Raw genomic sequence first — 22112 nt, 5'->3', positions numbered from 1 at the left:
CATCTTCTTAACAGGATATTTTGCAGAGTGTTTCTAATTTTGATGCAGTTCAAGTCGTCCACCTTTCACTCTCTGGATCACTCTTTTGGTGTCAGGTCAAAGAACTCTTTCTCTAGTCTTGGTTTAGTGAAGACTTTTTCCTATTTATTTCCTAAAAGTTTTATAGTTTTATGTTTTATATTTAAGTCCATGATTCACTGAGTCAATTTTTGTATAAGACGTGAGTTTTAGACCAAGCTTAATTTTTCACGCCTATGGATGTCCAATTGCCCAGCACACTTTGTTGGAAAAGCTATCCCTCCTCCACTGAACTACTCTTGCACCTTTTATCAAACATTAACTGAACATATTTATGTGGGGGTTTATTTCTGGAATCTCTATCCTGTTCCATTACGAGTCTAGCCTTCCATTGGTATCACACCACCTTGATTACAAAAGCAGGATTTTAAAGCAACATCAGTAAGAGTGATTCCTCCCACTTTATTCTCTTTTACAAAATTGTTTGGTTCTTCTAGGGCCTTTCTCCTTCCACGTAAATTTAGAAGAAGCTTGTCTATGAACTTGCTAAAACTTTGAAAGGAATTACATTAAACCCATAAAACAATTTAGGGAGAACTGACAACTTTACTAGGTTGGAATCTCTGATCCATGAAAATGGTATGTCTATTTACGTAGGTTTGGTTTTTCCTCATTGGCATTCTGTAATATTTAACCTACAGATCCTGCATGTGTTTTGTTAAGTTTATACCTAAGTGTTTAACAAGTATTTTACTAGCAATGAACATGTGGAAATTGAAATTAAAATCATAATACCACTTGGTACCACTCAGGATTGCAATTTAATTCTGATTTCCACATGTTCATTGTTAATCTACAGAAATGTGATTGATTTTTGTGTGTTGATATTAAATATCCTGCCACCTTGCCGAATTTATTAATTCTAAGAGTGTTGTGTGTATGTGTGTGGATTACTTGGATTTTCTACACAGTCGTGTTCTCAAATAGACAGTTTTATTTCTTCCTTTCCAATCTGTATGCCTTTTATTTTATCTTCTCACCTTGTTGCATTGGCTACAACTTTCAGTATGCTGTTGAAGAGTGGTGACTAGATACCCTTGTCTTGTTCCTGATCTCAGAGGGAAAAAGGATTCAATCATTAACTATAAAGTATGATTTTAGCTGTACTTTTTTTCTTATAGATGCTGATTCTCAAGTTGAGGTAGTGCCACTTTCTTCCGAGGTTGAAGAGCTTTTTATCATGAATGGGTGTTAAGAACTTGTCAGTACTTTTCTGCATCAGTTAATACAAGCAAATGATTTTTTTTCTTTAACCTGTGAATATGGTGGGTTACATTGACTGGCTTTCAAGTATTGACCAGCCTTGCACACTTGCCATAAACCCCACTTGGCCAAGTTGCATGATTCTTTCTAGACACTGTTGTATTTGATTTGCTAACACTTGGCTGAGAATTTTCGCGTCTAAAATAATGAGAGACAGTGGCCTGTATTTTCTTTCTCACTCTGTCTTTATGTGATTTTGGAATCAAGTCTCATAAAGTGAACTGGGAAGTGTTCCCTCCTCTTCTATTTTCCCGAAAAGACTTTGTGACCTCAACTCCAAAGTCGAGGACAGTCCGCAGACTTGCACCTTCTTTTCCGGAAGGAGACTTCTAGGTGGCACACGGAAGGGGCACAGAAAGTTCTTGGGCCCCGCGAGGCACGATTTCTCCGAGGGGAAGGTCTCCGGCACCGGCGCTCGTCACCTCTTGGGACCGCGACCTCGGGAAGTTAGTCAACTCTCCGAACAAGGGTTTCTCCACCTGTAAAAGGGGAACAGCAGGAGCCACCTCTTAGGTTTGGGGTAGGGGATCGCCGGACAGCGCCTGGCACGTAGCGAGCGCTCTCTGAGCTCACTATTATTTCGGTCTAACGTAGAAGGAGAAGCGCCCGGGAGGAGGCGGGCCGCGCCGCCGGGTCACCGCCCCTGGGACCGCCATCCGCACCCGGGACGCACGGCCGCGTCCTGTCCGCGCCGCCGGCTGCCAATAAAGTTGCAGTTGAAGCCAGGCCGGCGGAAGTGCCGTAATCCGCACCGGAAGGAGTGCCGTAATCCGCCCCGCGACCACCGTAAAAGCGCCGGTTACCCGTAGCGACAGGCAACGCGGGGCAGATGGCGGCGTTGGGGATCGCGGAGCCGTCGGGCCCGGCAGAGGCGGCGGAGGCTGTGGAGCTGGGCCGCACCCTGGGCCGCCTGCTGCCAGGGCTGGAGGCCGACAGCAAGCTGGGGCGGCGGCGCGCCCTGGAGGCCCTAAGGCGCGAGCTGGAGGCGGTGCGGCCCGAGTCGCCCGGCGCCGCCGACGCCGCGGCCTTCCAGGGCCCGTGGGCGCGCCTGCTGCTGCCGCGCCTGCTCCGCTGCCTGGGCGACCCCGCCGAGGGCTGCCGCGCGCTGGCCGCGCACCTGCTGGACCTGGGCCTGCGGCGCGCCGCGCGGCCCCAGGACGCCCTCCCGCGCCTGCTGCCCGCGCTCGCCGCGCGCCTGGCCGGCCCGGAGCCTGCGCGCCGCCCGCCGCCCGAGGCTTGCGAGGAGCTGCGCCTGGCGCTCGTGCAGCTGCTCGGCCTCGCCGTGGACCTGGGCGGCGCCGCGCTCGCGCCCTACCTGGACGACGCGGTGCGCGTGCTGCGCTGCACGCTACTCGACCCCTTCGCCGCCGTGCGCCGCGAGAGCTGCCAGTGCGCGGCCGCCCTCGCGCGCGCCACGCCAGGTAACGTGCCGAGCCGCGGGCGCCCGGGCAGGGGTGAGACTGGGGCCTGCGCGCTGTGTCGGGGTCGCCGCCCGGCTCCCCGCATCTGCCTCTATAGCCAGACCCCGCAACCCCACCCCTCGCCCCGGCTTTTCTCCCTCCCGTGGTTTTCAAAATGAAAACTCCCCGGGGTTCGTGGTTAAAGCGCACATTCCTGCGAACCTTTTCTGTGAGTTTGGGATGGAGTGCGTTCTGCCAAAGGCCCTTCCCCTAGGCTACTTGAGTTCAGTGATTCAGGGGTTACTCTTTGAGGCTTCAATCCTGTCGCTTCTCTCTTCCCCTGTCCTCTGCTTGAGGCCACTCCTCTTTCTGTTGCTTGCCTTACTGCCCTAATTAGAGGCAGTCCACTTTTTTCCTGCTCCCCTTTTTCCAACCCATTCTCCAAGTAGCAGTGAGAGTCATCTTCCTAAGACTCTCCAATCTAATCACGACATTCCCTTTTCCTAATTAGCCCTTTCCCCACAGAGGTGCTCCTGGTGTGGCCCCAAGGCTTTATGTGATCTTCCCCATTGCCCATCCTCTGCCCCGGGCTGAGGTGTGGGGCGGTAGTGCTGCTGGGAAGGCTTCCCTAGGAGGGAACATTTGAGCTGAAAATCGGTGGACAAGAGGGAGCCAGACTTGATGAGTAAACTTGGCAGGTTTGAGGAACCAGAGGAGGCCAAGTGCCAAGAGGGGCAGAAGTGAGGGGTGTCAGGCCAGTCTCAGAGTCACAACATCATACGACCAAGGATTTGGAAAAGGGAGCCACCGACTCAGGGTTGTGTTTTTAAAGGCCACTGGCGGTTGTGGGGAGAACGGGTTACAGAGGCAGCTAGAAAGGAAATGGGGAAGGCAGTTGAGACCGTATTAATCCATATTTTAAAAGATGTTGGTTTGGAGAGGAGTTTCCTAATAGAAATGGAGAAAAGGGAACAGGAAGAGCTGACAAGATTTCCTGGGGAGCTGGATAAGGCTGAGGCAGAAGGTTTGGGGTAGAAGGGAAGGCAAAGGAGTTGAGGGTAATATCAAGATTCCAATCGTTTTGATCATGTTGAGTTTGAGATTTCAAATAGGACAAAATGCTCGTGGAAGAGAGTCTGGGCTGAAACGGCCACTGGGAACTGCAAGCATTTAATGTGTCTTGTCACCCTCAACTACCTCTGCCTCTGCCTGCGCGCACCCTGATAGCTGCTTGCTTTCCTGGGAGCCTCCAGCCTTTGCCAGCACAGTTCCCTCGAAGATTGTGAGCTCACAGGGGCAGGCCCTTACCTGGCCACAGCCCAGCATCTCGGGCAGTGCCTGCAGCAGTAGGGGCTTCCGGATTTTTCGTTGAGTGAAGGACTGTCTCATCCTGGAAACCCACCCCTCCCCAACACACACCACCTTCTCTCCCACTCCCTCTCCTGGGTGAAGGGCCTTTCCTCGGGGTCCCCGCCACAGCTTTCATCACACCAGATGGTAACTGCCTGCTGTCTGGGATAAACCAGTTGGCATGCTAGGATTGAAATAGCCTTCCTACAGATGGGTCCCAGTCTGTGGCAAACTGAGGCAGGAACTCCAAAGCAAGTCAGCCTGCTGTCAAGGAGGCGCTGATTCTGACTTCCTGTAAGGACCTTGCAGGATTCAGTGGGACGCCTTCAGGTGTGGCTGCAGGGGGCACTTGCACTTCAAGCTCAGCACCTTCAGGCACTCCCACACAGCTGCGCTTCTCAGCTGAGGTGGGTCAAGCTCCCATGTACCTCTTGGTCCCCCAAAGCCTCTTAGTTGTATAGGCGCATGTGTGGGGTCCATAGAGCTCTTATCAGCAGGCCGCAGCATGGACCCTAAAGAGGGAGACGGCAAGGACGAGGGCACTGCTGGAAGAGAGGAGCCCAGAGGCAGGTGGCCCGTCCAGCCGGTGAGACCCTCATAACTGGTGCTCCTTCCACAGACCACTTCCACATGCAGTCGGAATCCCTGATCGGCCCCCTAATGCAGACCATCTCCCACCAACACTGGAAGGTTCGCGTGGCTGTCGTCGAAGCCACTGGCACAGTGATCCAATTCGGAAACGGGAAGTCTGTGGATGATGTGCTTTCTCATTTTGCTCAGCGGCTGTTTGACGATGTTCCTCAGGTAATGGTGCTCTCTGCCTGGGTGGCTCTGTGCTCCCTGCGGGGAGCGCACACCATGCTTTGATTTCCCAGCTCGCTCTTGGGATTTCCAGTGTTGGGCGTGGCCCAAATGTCCTTTGATCTTATTCACCAACGTGTCTCTATCCAGCAACTTTGGGAAATTAGGGAAAAGTGGAATTGTTTCAATACATTTATATTCTTAATTCCAGGGAATGTGGAAAAGGTTTAGTTTTGTAGGGGTTCTGGGGCCCCTGGGGTAACATAGCTGCAGAGTGAAGAATTTAGGGAGCTGGATCATCTGCATTCTGGTTCTGGCTTTGCCGCGTGTCTGGCTGGGTGACTCAGCAGCTGTCCTGGTCTGTGACATGGAGATAAAACATCCTCTTTGTAGGAGGGCCGTGGAATGAGTTAATTGTCAGAAAGCACTTAGAACAGATACATTTCCAGGGCAGAATCAGAATCCAGGCCCCGAGACAGTTCTTCAGCAATCTGGAATTTTACCCCAGCCCACTGGTGGGACAGTCATTCCAAGGTATAGCACTTGTGGAGCCCCAGCAGCGATCTCAATGGAAAAGCCTCCATCCTTCCCTAACATTCCACTCACTGGGAAGGATGTCCGTGGTCATCACAAACCTGCACCCAAATAAACGTAAGAGCCGGCAGGCAACTAGGAAGGGACAGGCCTGAGGAGGGGGAAAGGCACGTATCCCATGCCCGCTGCCGGGGCTGACGTGGCCCCAAGGTCCGCACAGCGTGTCTCAAGCGTCTGGACACCCGGCTGTCTCAGTAGCAGGACCGAGGCACCCGCTGCGCTAGTGGAGACGGGGGCTGGGCCCAGAGCCAGGGAGCGAGCCCTCACCACCCAGTGCACCCTTGGCTGGCAACTACCAGGGCTCCCTCCGCTCCCCTGGCCCCCAGCGGGCTAATTAGGTGGCGGCTCACTCCTGCCTGGCTCTCAGCGGCCTCCTTGCTGCTCACTGAGGGAGGTTTGGAACAATTAAACCTTACAAGACAGCTGGGAAGGCACAGGTAACTCTTTTAGGGATAGTAATTGTAGTTCCCTTCTCAGCGTGGCCCCATGGCTGAGATTTCCTGTGGATCCAGTTCACGCAGTCCTTGCAGGCTCCAGGGGGTGTGGGCAGGAGAGCATGGCCAAGTGTCCAGCCCTTGTGCCACTAGGGCGTTGGGAGGCCAAGGGCAGGGTGGCATGCTAGGAGGGCGGGGCCAGGTCTTTGGGCCCTTTGCACTCCTTGGACTGCCCCGGGGGCCTCTGCGAGTCCTGTCCCTGCCTCCGTCCACACCCAGGGATGATGTCACTGTAGATGGCCCCCCACCCCAGTCCCAGCCTCCGGCCAGACTGGCACATCGCAGGCTGGAAAGCCACACCCCTTACTGCTGCACTGGGGCTTCACCTCACACACATGTGCATACCCATGTCTTATTGCCTTGGGGGTCTCTGGGGTCAGCCCCACCTGGTAGGAACTCCCCGTCCTGCAGCCAGCCCGGGGGACGTTTAGTGCAGCCCTCAAGCACTTCCAGGCCTCCCTGGGTCAGGCCCCTGTGGGGGGGCCCAGAGCTGAGCCTTGGTGGTATCAGCAGTGAAAGGGGAGGTGGGCCTCACACCTGCCTGAGCCTGCAAACCAGGGAAGAGCCCTGGGTGAGGGCTGGGGCCCCCTCCTCAGCTGACCAGTGCTCGGTGAACCCAGGGACTGGGGCAGAAGCCATGTGTGGGAACACGAATGGGCATTGGACACCATAGGTTCTGTCCAAAGGTCACAGAGACGGAGAATGGTGCCCTGTGCCGCGGCCATTGATTTTCTCTCAAGCAGTTGTGAGGTTTATATGTGCCTGGAAGGGGCATCCGGTGAGTGCTGGAAGGGTCCTGCACGAGGGTCCAGTTCTCGTTCCGGGCCTTCCATCACTTCTCTCTCCTCTTCCTCCCCTCCCCATTCCCTCCTCCACACCCCCCCACCTGTTCTCACCTTCTTTCCTCTTTCTCTTACTTAACTCCAAACTGAAGGAAAAGGAACAACAAAAACAAAATATCACAGATCCTGATGAAGCCCCTTTGGCCAATTCTCCCTTAACTGAATCTGAGTACTAGTAAAGCCATTTCCAACAAAATCTGCTGTGTTTCAGAGTATTTGTGGATGCTTTTTTAAAATTTGTTTTCATTTTAAGGGGGTCCTTACTTCAATGATGTAAGATGCTGGGGATTCCAAGGCTTTGTTGGCTGGGTGAGCCGAGTGCGAGCTGCCGCAGGGTTTGCAGGGAAAAGCTGTGAGGCAGCCGCGCACTAGCAGGTGAATTTGAAAAGATGATTTGTCCTCCTCAAGAGTGTGGTTAGTAGCTGCTTTTGATTTCTCTTGGAATAAAGGGCATTAATCAGTTGCTACATTGCTAGTGTCTGTCAAGAGCCAGGACATATAAACAAACAGCCTAACTATGAGAACTGGACATCTTAACTTTGCTTGATTTAAAAAAAAAATTAAATTGAAAACTTCCTAGGTAAAGGAGAATGGAATATTATTTTCCATGTTCATGTGCTGTTTTAAATTTAGTTTTTCCCCATTGGCTTTACGTGGCTGTTTGGGTTAAGGGATTGTGTTGATTCTGGGGCCCAGCGGCTTGTGGTCCACTTCTGAACTCACGCATAAATAATAATTCTCACCTAGTTCATTGTGTTTGGTTTTAATTGAAATATTTCCTGTTTGGTCAAACTGTTGCGTGGCAACCCAATGTCCAGAACTGTTTTTCCCGTAACTAAAAGAAATGAGATAACTTGCCTTAGACTGACTAGAATTTGCAGATTTCTTGTGCTACTAACTGGAGGCAGAAGGAAAAGAGAGGGCAGCATGGGAGAGGACTGGGGAGCAGGTGGGCAGTGTGGCGCCTCTTTTCTACAAAGTGGGACCCAGACCCCATGCGGGCTGCCAGGGGCGGGGAGAGCAGCTGGGCCCGTCCTGGCGGGTTCACACAGGGGCCTGGACCTTGCCTCCCGCCTCCCGCTCGGCTCGGTTTTGTCAGAAGCTGACCTCGCGTGATGCCTTTAGCCTTGTTAAACTCCAGGAGGGATATTCGCCTTCAGCGGTCGCTGGGGCTCCCCAGCTTTGTGCATAAAAGGGCACCCAAAGACTGTTCTGGGGGTTCTGCACACAGGTGGGAGATTTAGTCAGTGGGAGCCAGTGCCGGATTTCTGGGTACCTGACTTTCTGATCATTTACGTTTTCCAGTAGTTGGAAGAGCATCTCACATCTCAGGTCTTTATATTTTCGGGTATTAAAAACATTTTCATGTCAGTCACTAACCACCCTGGTTGTTTTTATATTATAACTTTTAATTTTGAAATAATTTGACTCCCAGACAGTTGCCGAAGCAGTACCGAGTTCTGGTGTGCCCTTCGCCCAGCACCTGCAGTTATTTCTTTCTTCTTTGGAGTCTGTGCCACTGGCACGTGGCTGAGCAGACCAGCAAGGGTTAACATCTGTTCAGCACTTACTGTGTGCCCAGCGCTGGGCCCAGGAGCCAGTGACAGACATTCTCTGGCCTTGCCTTGTTCACAGATGGAGGGCCAGGCTCAGAGGGAGTCGGCCACGGCCTGGTCCCGAGCAGCCAGCAGAGCCGCCCCCACTTAAGTGGAGCTGTGTGGAGTGGGGTGGTCAGCTCCCAGACTGGCCCCCTTTACCTGTGCAGTGCCTCCACCTCCAGCTGCTGGGTGGCGGTTGCCAGCCACCCCCAGCCAGCAGAACCCACCCTGAAGAGCTGCTCTGGGGTCAGGCTGAGGCCAGACTGCAGCTTGAGCCACTTGTTTACTTGGCCTTGCCCCACTTCACATGAACCCCCATCTCCAGCTCTGCTGTGGGGGAGCTCGCTGCTTCCCCTGCGGCAGAGGTGAGGCAGCAGAGACATACATGTCCCTTTCCAGCCTGCCAGCCAGCCGCGAAACTGGGCAGTACCTCTCGAGGCGGCATTTCTGGGAGCTCACCAGTGGCTGGTCGTGGCAAAGCAGCTGCTGTTCTGCCAGGGGTGCCTGCTCTGGACTGTGGGGGCTGAGCCTGAGTTGGGGATCTGTCCTCTCTGCAAATGGCCATGTGCTGAATGGCACAGATGCCACACACACCCTGGGCCTGCCTGGGGCCTTGGGCTGAGCATGCGTTTGCCTGCTAAGTTGGCCGCCTGGCCTCAGCGTCCCATGCCGGGCACAAACCTTGCTATTTCCCACACGTCAGGTGCGGCGGGCAGTGACCTCTGTGGTGGGCGGCTGGCTCTTGGACCTGCGGGACCGCTACTCCTTCTTCCACAAGCTCATCCCTCTGTTGCTGAGCAGCCTCGACGACGAGATCCCCGAAACCGCGTAAGTGGCTCAGGGCAAGACCATCGACCTTCTGTCCTGGGCACTCTGGGCCTTGGGTGGGAGGCTTTCTCCTGTCTGCTCTGCCGAGGACTTGCTTTTCCTGAAGCGTTGTTTATGGCAGCGGTCATCTCTTCAGCTTCAGGATCCTGCATGGAAACCCACCCTGCCCCCTCGTTCTGTGCACAATCATTTGTGTGTGTAGTCTACACAAAAGGTCTCGGGTTTTTTAAGACATAACCTTGCATCTCTTTTGTGTTGTGTTGGGCCCATGGATACAAATCAAGGAATCTCCTTCAGTACTGTCAGAAGAGAGAGAAAAGCCAGACGGTTTTCTGGCATATTTCAGGGATGGGGGTAGCTTCCCCTCCCTCACCCAGCACCCCACCCTGGCTCAGGTGTCCCCTAAGCCCAGAAGAACCCTGGCTGTGCTCGCGGAGGCCCCTCCCCACCCTGGGCGGGCCCCTCACTCGCTGCCTCTGCTCCTGTGCTGCAGGGAGCTGGCTTCCAGCCTCTGGGAGAAGGTCGGCCTGCAGTGGCAGAAGGAGAACGAGGAGGAGCTGAAGGACAAGCTGGACTTTGCCTCCCCTCCTCCGCCCCACTACCCTCAGCAAGGTGAGTCTCCTGAGAGGGCTGCCAGGGCCCCGGAGGCAGCCTTCCGGGAGCAGTAGCAGCTGTCAGGAGTGGCAGCACAGGGTCTCTGAGCTTGAGGGAGGCCTTCAGTGACACGGCATCCCTGTGCCTCCGAGGGAACAGCCCACAGCTAGGCGGGGACAGCCCTGCAGAGGTTCCAGAGTGGTGGGCCAGAGCTGGGGGGCACCATGTCCTGAGCAGGGGAGGCCCTTCCCCGGCAGTGGTGGAAGGCCCCCAGTGTGCTGCCCTGGGCCAGCTCTGTTTTGGGCTGTTGGCTGGTGGGCTTCTGAAAGTGTGCCAGACATGTGGCTGGAAGAGGCTCTCCCCGCTCTCTTAGAAGCCCCCTGATTTCCGAGCTGCGTGTGTGTGTTGTGAGGAGGCTGCACAGCTGCTGCAGGCAGTGCTGGTGGAAGTTTTAGAAACGGATGGGACAAGGGTGCTTTGTCACTCACTGAAAAGCTAGTTTTGTCCACTTCCTCTGAGATGAGGCTTTACAGCCAAGTGCAGGCAAGGGGAACGACCCACTCTTAGAACTGCCATCTCCCTGGGCTGGCCCTGCCCCTCCCCAGACCGGCTCCTGGCCGGATCGGGGGCCGGCGTGTGTCGGTCCTTGGAACCACAGTTCATCAGAACCGACTCGGCCGGGAAGCCTCTCCCTGCCCGGGGCTGAGCCCACACAGGCTGCCAAGCACTTCCTCAGCTTCGTGCTCACCCTCGGGTGTGTCTGTCTGGGAGGGCACTTGTCTCTGGGGAGGAAGTATCTTCAGGTGTTCTCGATCACCTCCCTTTATTTGCAGGGCATTTTCTTAAAATTAAGTAATAGTGAGATATACACTGACAAGGACAAAAAGCTTGTAAAATGCAACCCAAATCAAACAAACATAGACTGTGTGAATTTGACTGTCTGGCAGTTTTGTTGATTGCCTCTCTCCACCTGGTTGGGGAGGCGGGAAAGTCTTAGAGCTCAAATCCCTGCCCGGGAGGGTGATGTACACTGTGAAATGCGGCACTGAAACAGTGTCTTGTGTCTTGTATTTGGTTTAATGTTAAACCTGAGGCCAACCAAGGTGTTTCCCCTAAATCTGTGGGTCAGATGGCATTTTTTGGGACCTCGCTGTCTTGTCATGCAGCTTTGCTTCCCACACTGTAAAGCTGGTACAAGGGGGTAGGGTTAGGGTTAGGGTTGAACTAGACATCTTAAAAAAGGGCTACAAAGCTAGTTTGCTAGCAACTTTTTTTTTGATATAATAAAGTCAATTTGAGGAGAATGTGCAATCTTTTTAAAAATGTAGAAATTAGACATAAAGAATGCTTTTACTGTAAAATATGCTTTCTTTACCTGTAAAGGAAGTGGAATTCTGAAGCTTAGTTTTTTTCGTCTCTTGCTTTATTCGGCTGCCTTGCAGTACTGTTTGCGCAGTTGGACCTGCACCCTGGGCCACGGGTTCTGGCTGCTCATGACCGAGTTGGCTTGTTCCGGTTGCTGAGTAGGTGGAACTGTCCTCTCGGACCTGCCCAGTGGGCCTCCACGTGCTCCGTTTGCCCTGACGCCGCCCCTGAGCCCTCACATTGCCTGTGCGTGAGCTCCTTTGTCCCTGTCGGAGCAGATGTTAGTGTCGAGCCATCCTTACCAGACCGCGCCACAGAGCGCGAAGAAGGGACCGGGGCAGGGGGTGCCAAGCAGGGCACAGAGGTGCCACCCTCACTCGCCATAGACCCCGGGCAAGGGGCTTCGCCTCGGCCCCCAGTCGGGGAAATGTCGGGCCTCCTGCGGCTGCTGGGCTTAGAAATGCTTGGAGACCAGGATGTGTCTAAAGAGTAATTCTAGAAGCAGCCGGTTGGCTATGCATTTCGAGGTGTGGAGAACGTGCTCGCGCTCAGGGCTTCTCTTCAGCTGCCACAGGATAAATCCACACTGGACTCAGCCGAAGGTGGTGGCATGAGCACTAGAGTTCGTTAGGTTTTTGCCATGTTCCCGCAAAATTACTTTTCTATTCTTCCATTTGTAGATGAGAATTTTAAATGTATTCTCTCAGATTTTTTTTTTTTTTTTTTAAACAATATTTCAGATTTCAGATTACATAAGTCTCTTTCGACCCTCCTCCTCGGCCAGCTGCTGCCAGTGTGATCCGTGTCCCGGCAGCTCCCAGGCCCCACTGCACCCACCGCCCCCTCACACCTGGGCCCTGGGCCCGGCCCCACGCAAGGCAGTTCACATCGGCAAACACACCAGCGGCTGCTGGTCTTTGGGTCTGACACACAAACAGCACATGGCCCTTGCAGTCAAGATGCCGAGTGTTTCCAAGCCCCTGGTGCCCTTGGCAGTCAGCCCTTGGCCCCTCGGCCTGGCCCCTCTCGCCCGTCCACGCTGCTTGTGTGTCAGCGGTTTGGTCCTTTCTGTCGTGTTGTAGCCACTGGACCCCAGGTGGTCTGTCCACTTTGGTCAAAGGGTATCTGGGTCGTGTCCAGTTTTTGATGATTAGGAATAAAGCCAATATAAACATGTGCATGCAGGTTTTTGCAGGAATGAAGGTTTCACTCTTGGGTAAATACCCAGGAGTGGGATTGCCAGGTCATATGCTGAGTGTATGTTTAGCTTTCTAAGAAACCACTGGACTTCTCCAGGTGCCCGTCCTGTCTTGCCTCCCCGCTGGCAGCGTGTGGGGCCCAGGTGCCCCACGTCCTGGCCTGCGCCTGGTGTTGCAGGGGGTGGGGGTGGGGAGGGGTGTCCCGGAGTGGTTTTTATTTGCCTTTCCCTAGAGACAGAGGGTGTGGGCGTCTCTGAACAGCTTTTTACCCGTGTTCTATCAGGCTGTTTGGGTTCTAATTATTGAGTTTTGAGAAGTCTTTGTATATTCTGGATACAGTTCCTTTGTGTGATATGTGTTTTGCAAATCTTTTCTCTGGCTGGGCTGCCTTTGGAATTCCCTGACTCGTTCCGTCCTCCCAGCAGCCTCCGGCTCTTCACACGCCAGGCTCCTCGTTGCGAGGGCTCTCTGCTTCACCTGCGCAGCCTTCCGGTTCGCCCTGCTCTCCTGTCTGCCTGCAGCACTGCTGCCTCAGGCCATGCTGCTTCCTGGCTGGGTGTAGCGTGCACCTGGGGCAGGTCCTGCCAGGGCAAAGTGGGCTCACTAAGCCTTAGTGTGGGCGAGTGGGTGACGTGGCCTTCCTGGTGGAAGCGGACCGCCCAGGTGTGTGGATGGACCAAGACCAGAACGAATGAGCAGACAGGATTTGGTGAGTGTGCTGACACCAGTGCACTCCGGGCCACGGGCCACGACTTCAAGTCCATTCACCTGCATTACACCCGGTCAGAGGTTTCATCAGAGCCCACCTCTCCCTCCCCAGAGGAAATGGGTGTGCACAGCTCAGGGGTGTGAACCGCTGCCGCGGAGGCTCAGGGCAGGAGGGGCGGGCAGGGTTCCCGGTGCACCTCAGGCGCTGACACAGTGAAGGCTCCTCTGTGGGAAAGCACAAGCTGCTGCTCGAGGCACCGGTGACGGCTGCACCCCAACGAGATTGCTTCGTGACAGCAGGTTCCGGGGCTTTTCTGCTCTGGAATTACCTGTCTGTCAGAAATGTTTTCCTTGGTAATGCGTGAGTGGAAAGGGAAGCACTTCTTCCTCACGGTGAACGACCTGCCAGGTCTTTTTAACTCGAGAAAATGGAAATGCTGCCTTTTTTTCTCTTAACCCCTTTTGGAAATAAGTAGAGTTCACTTCAAGTGAATATCACTGTGATGTCGTTGGGTTCTTTGTGACGTCTGTCGGTGTTTCCACGCCATGCCTGGGAGCACCTACCTGCTCTGCTCTGCTGGTGTGTTCTCATCCAAGTATTTGAAAAGATGGGGGACCTGAGCAGAAGTCGTCAGGAGTTTCCTGTTGTGCAAAGAGAGAAAGGAGAGGGAGAGCGGAGACGAGCCGGGAAGGAGGATTTGTGCTGTGGCTGGCTGCTGGAGCACTCGCTTGCCGAGTTGGACTTGACCATTAGGGGAAAAGGGCAGGGAAGGTCCACGGCCTTTTAGAGGGCACAGGAAGCACCCGTTTGTCCTCAACCAAAATGGTGAGCTTTCTTTTCCAGACGAGGAGCAAGGCTTGTCCCTGGGTGGGGAGTGGGTGCTAGCCCCTGGCTGGGATGCCACTGCTTCTATAAATATCCAAGACCTCGCCACCAAAGGGGCCGTGTGCCTTCCTGAGATGGCTTGTCAGTACCAGGAGAGGGGGGACCCAGTCGGATTCAGGCCAAGAAATGGAGAAATTGATGAAGTGTTTTTCTGTCTACAGTTAAATTAAACTTAGTCAGTTGTGCAAAAATGACTGTTATTTAACGTTCCGCGTGTTCTGACCAGCTCTGCCAGCACTTTCCACTGACCTCTCCTTGATGTAAGGCAGAGGGAGAGCCACGTTCAACACAACAGAGCCCTGGGTGGAAAGTCTCTGCCTTGTGCTTCAAGACCCAGCCTTGGGAGCAGAGACCTGGCCCTGCCCTGGGTGTGCCCGAGGCCACGCTCTGCTCTGCTCTGCTCTGCAGGCTGCCTGAGGGCCGCGTGCTGCATGCTGGGGGCGAATTCCCAGCTTGAAGCGTGCGCTCTTGATTCCAGGCGCCCAGCCACGCAGGTCCGTCTCAAAGCCACAACTCAGCTTGTATGAAAAAATTATTTTAGGGTCAGAAGGTAACTGCTTGGTAGCAATAAGAACGAGATGGAAAATAAGGGTAAACCATCGAGGGTCTGCAGGAGCATGAGAGGGAGAAGCAGAACCCGTGTCTGGGGGCTGCTCCACAGCCTGGGAGGGCTGTTGTCTGCCTGTCACAGCCCAGGGACTGGCAAGAAGGACAGATAGGCAGTGGGGACCTCTTGACTGCAGAGCCCAGCTCTTTTCAGTGCCCCAAACTCACTGTGCTTTGTCCAGAAAAAATAATCAGTATTTTGCATTTGGGCAGATTGATGGTCCTTTGGTATAGTGATGTCATCAGCTGTCGCCATGCAGAATACTGCAAGATTTGTATAGAAATGGTCACTTCTCTGTATGGGTCATGTTGATCTGTGTACCAGGTTTTTATTTTAATTTTCTTTTTTTTATGTATTCTGGTGTTTCTTCCTAGGGAAGAGAAAAAGTTATTGTGGTGGAGAGCGTGATCTGCGGTTTCTCAGCGTCCGATCCGGGAGTCCCCAGGGCAAGTTGAAAATGTTGATTAGGAGAATTCTTCTATTGTTCATTTTGATTATTGAGATGGGGGATCACACAGTCACTGAAAGACAGGGCTGAGTTCTCCGTGGGACGCCCACTGCGCCGTAGGGGGCTCTGGGTGAGAAGACAGATGTCCTGTCTCCGCCCTGAGCTGGGATTTGAACCAGCAGTCTGCACCCTCATGCTGAGAGGTGACCCCCCTACGCACACACAGCGGTCTGCACCCTCGTGCTGAGCGGTGGCCCCCCTACGCACACACAGCGGTCTGCACCCTTGTGCTGAGCGGTGGCCCCCCTACGCACACACAGCGGTCTGCACCCTTGTGCTGAGCGGTGGCCCCCCTACGCACACACAGCGGTCTGCATCCTCGTGCTGAGAGGTGACCCCCTACGCACACACAGCGGTCTGCACCCTCGTGCTGAGAGGTGACCCCCTACGCACACACAGTGGTCTGCATCCTCATGCTTGAGGGGTGGTTCCCCTGGTCCCCCACAGCTCACCTCATGGAAACTGACTGGGACAGGACTGCTGGTGCTTAACCGTCCCTTGCCCACCTCCTTCCCCAGACCCCCTTTCACAGCCGGCGCCCCCTCCTTCAGGGAACCTTATGCTTGGTTGGTTAGGGTGCTTCCTTGACTTCTCCGTTGGTTTCTAATGAAGCTAAACAACTCTCCATTGCCGGCATGCTGGGTTTTGTTTAATTATGGAAATAAACTCGCTTCATAAGGATCTGTGTCTCCCTTGCCCAGGCCGACTGGGCCGTGTGGCGGCTGAGACGCTGACACTGCTTTCCCTCTGCCCTGCTGCCAGCTCTGTCCACTTAAATTGCCTTTTTGTGCATTTTGCTGCTAAAGCAAGGCAATTAGGTTTTCACAGAGAAGATTAATAGGGCATAGCTGGGCTTTCTGGGCCCCCAACCTGGGAGCTTTAGACTCTGGACTTGGAAAGTTAATAATTGCTTTAGACCTCAGGGCACTTCCTGGCTGTTCGCCTCTGCCGTCAGGTGGTATCCAGCTTCCTTAACCTCTCAGTGATGCATAGGCCAGAAGCACTGACTAGTGTTCTGTTTCATAAACCAGAAAATAAATAATCAGATCTGGACAGGAGTTTGGATGTGGAGAAACTGGAACCCTCACACATCACTGGTAGAGAGGCAGAATGCACAGCCACTTTGGAAACAGCCTGGGAACTTCTTGAAATGTTAAACGTACACTTACCTGCAACCTGGCAGTTCCACTCCTCGTTACACGCCCAGCAGAACAGAAACGTGTCCACACCGTGTTTGTTTGCGACTTCATTGCAGCATTATTTGTAAATAATGTGAAGATGGCCAATATGCAAACAGCCCACAAATGAATAAACCACACGGGGTCCCCCCTATGGAATAGCTCTCAGCAGTTGAAAGGAGACAAGTGCTGATACGGGGAGACGGTCTCAGAAACAGTTGTAGGAAGCTTCTAGAGAAGACAGAACTGCAGGGACGGAAAGCACATCAGTGGTTGTCTGGGGCCGGCTGTGGGAGTGAGGACTGACCACAGGCAGGCCCAGGGAACTTGTTAGGGTGGCAACTGCACGGCTGTAAAAATTCACTGAAACATCAGCTCGTACATTCAAAATGGGTGAATTCTGTGTTACATAACTAGCCTTCAGTAAAGCTGCTTTACAAAACCCAGTGAGGCTGGCATGAACTTTAACAGTTAATCTATCTGTGCATTCAGCAAATATTTACTGAAACCCCCAACAAAAAGAGAAAGTAATTTACCCCCCAGCCATATTACAGAAGATGACAATGGCATGGCCCGGCCCCGTTGCCAGCTCAGGGATCCGAGGGGCTGCCTCTGCCCTGTGGCCTTGCTCCCCAGTGACTGCTGTCAGCCTGGCGGGGAGCTGCCCGGCCTCCTCCTGGGGCACAGGTGCCAGCAACTTCCCCAGGAAGGAGGAGCCTCGTTCCAGGCTGTCGGGAGTTGGGAGCCTATATTCAAATCTCTGAACCGAAGCAGCTGCTGAAAGGGGCGATCAGAAACCTTTTTAGGGGAAGAAACCATGCCTGTGGTCATGGATGCCCGTCTGTGCTTGTATTTTCAGTTCAGTCTCTGCCCATGACCATTTGGTGTTGTGGTTTTAATCGGAAGCCGTATTCTCACAGCCACAGGCAGCGTAGGGTGATTTTGGTCACAAGAGGAGCGTCTCTGTTAACGCTCAGCTTCTGTGTACTTCATAGATTCATGAGCCACTTTGGGACCCACACACACACACTCAGAGGGAGAGAATTAAATCCCCTCACACTGGTGATTTGATGGCTTTCAGGTGCCAGAGATTTGCCCTCACCTTAAAAACAGGATTGGGTTCAGCCTGGGGTTCAGTGTACCCCCTTTTGTTTGTTTGCATTCACGCACGTGGGCAGGTTGAGAGAGAGACCAGCCCTGTGTGCTGCCCTGCAGGGTGTGCGGTGTAGGGGTTGGGTCTGCGTATCCCTCGTGTATACAGCTGTCCTGGAAGGACAGGGAAAGGAATCCAGAAAGCACAGAGCAGGTGGGATGGGAACTTGGCTTTTCATTCTCTTTGGAACTCCCTGAATTTTCTTTAAAACCATGTTCCTGTATTACCTTTTCAGGAAAGCAAAGCAAAACAAAAATTTTTTTTTAATTAAATAAAATTTAAAAATGGGCTGAGCTGTGTGCCCTGCCTTGAGGGAGCAGGAGCTCTGCCGGCTTCCTGCGGGGAGGCTGCACAGCACGTCCAGGACACTGAACACACGTGCCCACAGGCCCAGCAACTCCAATTTCAGGATCCATCCAAACGAAGCAGAGATGTACAAAAGCTGTGTGTGCAACAATGTTGTTTAGATGTCAGTTATTGTAGTGTTAACTGTGGAGTCAGAAGCCGTTGGGTCTGTGGGTTCCGATGCGCTCCCTGTGCTCTGGATTCTGGACTGTTCCGGAGCATCACAACCCAGACCTTCCGCATGAGGGAAGGCCCTGAACTGCACCCCTGGGTGGCTGGTGAGCACTCAGGATGTGACTCGTGCAACTGGAGAATGAGCTTTAAATTTTATTTAAATTTAACCGACTTAAATTTCAGTGGCACGTGTGGCTAGTGGCCAGCATGTTGGAAAGCCCGGGTTGACGTACCTTTTCTGTGAAATGCCAGAGACAGAATGTTTTACGCGTTCGTGCCAAGGCTGTCTGTCGCAGCAGCTTTGCTCCACCGTGAATGAGCGTGGCCGCGTTGCAGTAAGGCTCCATCTGCAGAAACAGGCAGTGGTCCCATGTGGACCCAGAGCATCCCAGCCCCTGGCCTAGAGAATGCTTCCGAGGGGAGCTGGCGCCTGCCGTGCTGCATGCCGGAAAACGGGCTTCAGGGCCATAGCCAGGATGAGGCCAGCACGTCCTCAGAGGTACCCTGTGGGCCCAGCCATAAGCCAGCCCTTCCCTGGCTCTTGCTGTTTGTACATTCCATCATTTTACAGACTTCATAGAATGTATACGTCAGCAGGAGGAAAAGCATATTTATCATTTTTGGTGTTTTGTTTCGGTTTTTTTTTTTTTTTTTTGCTTGCTTTTTACAAAATTATGACAAGTTCAATTAAACAGCCAACAGAAGTTGAGTGGTTGGGACTAATTCCCTAACACAGCAGGAAAATAGAGAAATATCAGGAATAAAAGTTTAAAATGGGGTCTCACGGTACAAGCTGTTCTCTTTTGCTAATGAACATACCCTTTAAATTCTGACACATTGTGGTTTCATTTCTATTTTAGAGTTGTTTTGAATTTTTAAGATCAAAATCTTTTACTCAAAATCCTTTTACTCAAAAAGGCCTGTTTGTAGAAATCGATGAACTGACTCTCAACTTTGTAATGAAACGCAAAGCACCTAAAAGAGCCAAAAATTTTTAAATGAGTAACAAAGTCAGAGGACTAATACCACCTGGTTTCAGGACTTATAAAAGGACAGCGGCCCGGAGAGTGAGGTTGGCATCAAGATGAACAAACAGAAGTGGACACGCACACACGGACAGCTGGTGTTCAGCAGGAGGGGGGACAGAGGCTACCAGGGAAAGGAGAGTCTTTCTTCAGTGGTGCCAGAACAGTCAGATAGCCGTCTGCAAAAGTGAAACCAAATCCACACTGCTTGTGATCTGTAAAAATCAACCCAAAATGCACCGTGGGCCTAAAGGTAAAATCTAAAACTTCTAGGATAAAGAAGTTTTGTGATGTGGGATTAGGCAAAGATTTCTTAGACACATAACCACAAGCACAGTCCACAGAAGAATAAATTGATAATTGGACTTCATCAAAATAAAAACTTCTGCTGTTTGAAAGATAGTCTCAAAACAATGAAAATAATAAGCCACAGGCTGAGAGGAGCTATTTGCAAACTGTATGATAAAGGACTTGTATTCATAGCATGTAAAGAACTCTCAAAAATCAGTAACAAGTAAGCAAGTAATCCAGTTTTTAAAATGGGTAAAAGAGGATTTGAAAAGGTATGTCACCAAGTAAGATACACAGATGGCAAAGAAGCTCATGAGAGCTTGCTCAGGGGCATCTGTCACGGGGTAAATGCAGAGTAAGACCACGAGGAGATGCCACTGCACCCTGCAAGGTGTTTAAATCTAAGTGGTCGATCGCCAGGGTTGGTGAGGACGTGGGGGAGCTGCTGGTGGGATCACAGAATGGTGCAGCCACTTAGGGAAACAATTTGACATTTTCTTAAAAAGTTAAACATATACCTGCCACATGACCCAACCATCCCATTCCTGGGTGTTTACTCCAGAGAGAAATGAGGGTGCCTGGCCACACAGGCTGGTGTGGGAATGTCCACCGCAGCTGCGCGGATAAACAAACTGGTTTGTCCACCTGGGACACTGCTCGGCAGTGAAAAGGACGCGCCACCGGTGCCTACCCTGATGAGGGCAAATCTCCAGGTGAACGGAGGGGGAGACCCTGGACCGCGGGGAGTGCCGGCCGGAGTTAGAGGGAGGGGAGCAGGTGAGCACTCTGCCGGGTGAGGGCGGCCCTGCCAAGGGCGTCGGACGCCAGGCGTGTTTACCGTCTGGATGGGGGCGGCTTGGCAGGCATAGCCCCATGTGGACTCGCGTCATTGGGTACACTGTAGCTCACTAAGACCGCCAGCGGTGAGGTGTCTTTTCCATCTTTAGAGTTGTTTTGATCTTAAGATCTTAAGACTTGTAGGTGTAAAAAGGGTTTAGTGAATTACTTTCCTGACCAGCCCTTGGGATTTTCTTTGATTTTTTTTTTCCTCCCCTAGAGAATCGCCCAGTGCTGGGCTGTCGGGAGCTTATTTTCCGAAACCTCTCCAAGATCCTTCCAGCCGTCTGTCACGACGTCACCGACTGGGTGGCCGGCACCCGGGTCAAGGCCGCACAGCTGCTGGTGGTGCTGCTGCTGCACGCAGAGGACCACACCACGCAGCACCTGGAGGCCGTGCTGAGGGCCCTGTGCCGGGCAGGGGCTGATGAGGAGAGCGCCGTGCTCAGCAGCGTACGTGCTCGGCCGGGCGGGGGCCCGTGGCGGACATCCAGAGCCCCTGTCACTCCAAGCTCCGGTGTGTCCCATGCCCGTAGGGTTCTCCAGGGGGCACGCCAGGCATGTCTGTGCTTTGCTTTACACGCATTGAGACCTGAACCCGCGAGCATGTAAACGGCCGGACCATGGGGGCAGTTCCCTGGGTGACTTGTACCCATCCCGGTGGTAACGGAGAACCGCCCCGTAGGTGCACCTTAGAAAGGCCAGGGCACTCCGATCCAGGGCCTGTCACTCTGCACCGCTTTGACCCCTTCGTCGCATTGGGGTCGGTTTTCTTATCAGCGACTGTGGTTTGAGCTGAGCCACTGAGCCCCCACAGCCAGTGCCTGGCTCTGTTCTCATCCTGGATGTGTTTCTGTCGTCGTCGTCACAAGTGGGATTGCACGGGGTGGGTGTTCCACCCGGTGCCTCGCTACCAGGTCACAAATGCCCAGGTGAAGGGGTGAGGAGGGAAACCCGCTGGCACCTGGCTCTCCTGCAAGCCAGGCCCGCCCTGCCCTAGAAGCTGTAGGTCTTGTTTTGGGCGTTAAACTTGTAGGAGTTCTAAGTGAGCAGGAGAGTGTTCTGAGCACATGCCAAGAGAGGCTTTTTGGCCTGAGACTGGATGGGTAGAAAGGACCCGGGAGGCAGATGGAGGAGTGCAGAGGGGAAAGGAGCACAGCTGGGATGGGTGGGAAGTGTCGGCCCCACTGAGTTCGGAGCTCTCAGAGCTGGCCCTGCATCTCCCTTGACTCTCCCTCTCAGTGCACCAGGGCAGCAGAGCTTGTCGGAGTGTTCGTCAGCCCACAGGTGTCTCTGAAGCTGATCTTGTCGATGCTGAGACGGTCGCCCACTCCCTCTGGCCTCCTGGTCCTCGCAGCAGTCATCCGCGGCTGCACCCGTGACGCCCTCCGGCCCCATCTGAAGATCATTGCCGGGGAGCTCACCCAGGCACACATCTGCCACGCGTCTGAGAACGTAAGATTGAAGGGGAGGGCGCAGAGGAGCGTGTGCTTCCCGCTTTGCTCTGTGCTGTCTGGGTGGCAGCCTTCAGCACCAGTAGCAGCTGTGAGTCAAGTGAGGTCGATTAAAAATTCAGTTCCTCTGCCTCGCTAGCCACCTGTCAGCCGTGGGCAGGGTCCCACCAAACGGCCCTGCTGCCAGTGGTGCCAGCCCAGAAGCTTCTGCCACACCCAGGGCACCCAGGGCACGGCTATAGCTGGGAGCCACTTCCTCCCACCCCATAGGGCTTGGCTGCTCCTTTGCTAGCACCCGTCAGCCACGTACTGTTTGCTATGGTTAGCTCGTCTTCACCTGCCGCCATGAGTTTGTTCTCTTACCGGCATCCCCTGGCATTTCTAATAATATGCTTGCTTGTAATGAGCAGCCTGATGATTTAACAAGCTGTTATAGGAATCTTTGTTTAGCTACTAAGGTTTTGTTTATTTTTAAATTGAGCAGTTTATCCATTCCATCTGAAACTGAAACAGTTTAGGTGGTCAGGTTTAGCCACTTGG

At 53.3% G+C, this 22112-nt stretch overlaps 1 protein-coding gene across 2 annotated transcripts in view; it reads left to right on the top strand.

Annotated features, from left to right (window-relative positions):
* The first annotated feature begins 1836 nt into the window (after positions 1–1836).
* Positions 1837–22112, top strand: part of DNAAF5 (dynein axonemal assembly factor 5) — a 39749-nt gene continuing 19473 nt past the window's right edge. Inside the window, exons 1-6 of one of the 2 annotated variants that reach the window (XR_005213522.1) lie at positions 1837–2762; positions 4711–4895; positions 9124–9248; positions 9742–9860; positions 20339–20571; positions 21361–21573. Coding sequence is in view for 1 of the 2 variants with exons in the window: in XM_037814049.1 (XP_037669977.1) it covers positions 2171–2762; positions 4711–4895; positions 9124–9248; positions 9742–9860; positions 20339–20571; positions 21361–21573 (1467 nt within the window). In the remaining variant the exon portion in view is untranslated. The remainder of the gene's footprint in view (positions 2763–4710; positions 4896–9123; positions 9249–9741; positions 9861–20338; positions 20572–21360; positions 21574–22112) is intronic. The other variant, XM_037814049.1, reaches the window with a different exon arrangement.

Source organism: Choloepus didactylus, chromosome 21 (assembly GCF_015220235.1).
Source record: "Choloepus didactylus isolate mChoDid1 chromosome 21, mChoDid1.pri, whole genome shotgun sequence".
Taxonomy (NCBI): domain Eukaryota; kingdom Metazoa; phylum Chordata; class Mammalia; order Pilosa; family Megalonychidae; genus Choloepus; species Choloepus didactylus.
Note: the sequence above shows the minus strand (reverse complement) of the source record. Positions and strands in the feature narration are given on the sequence as shown.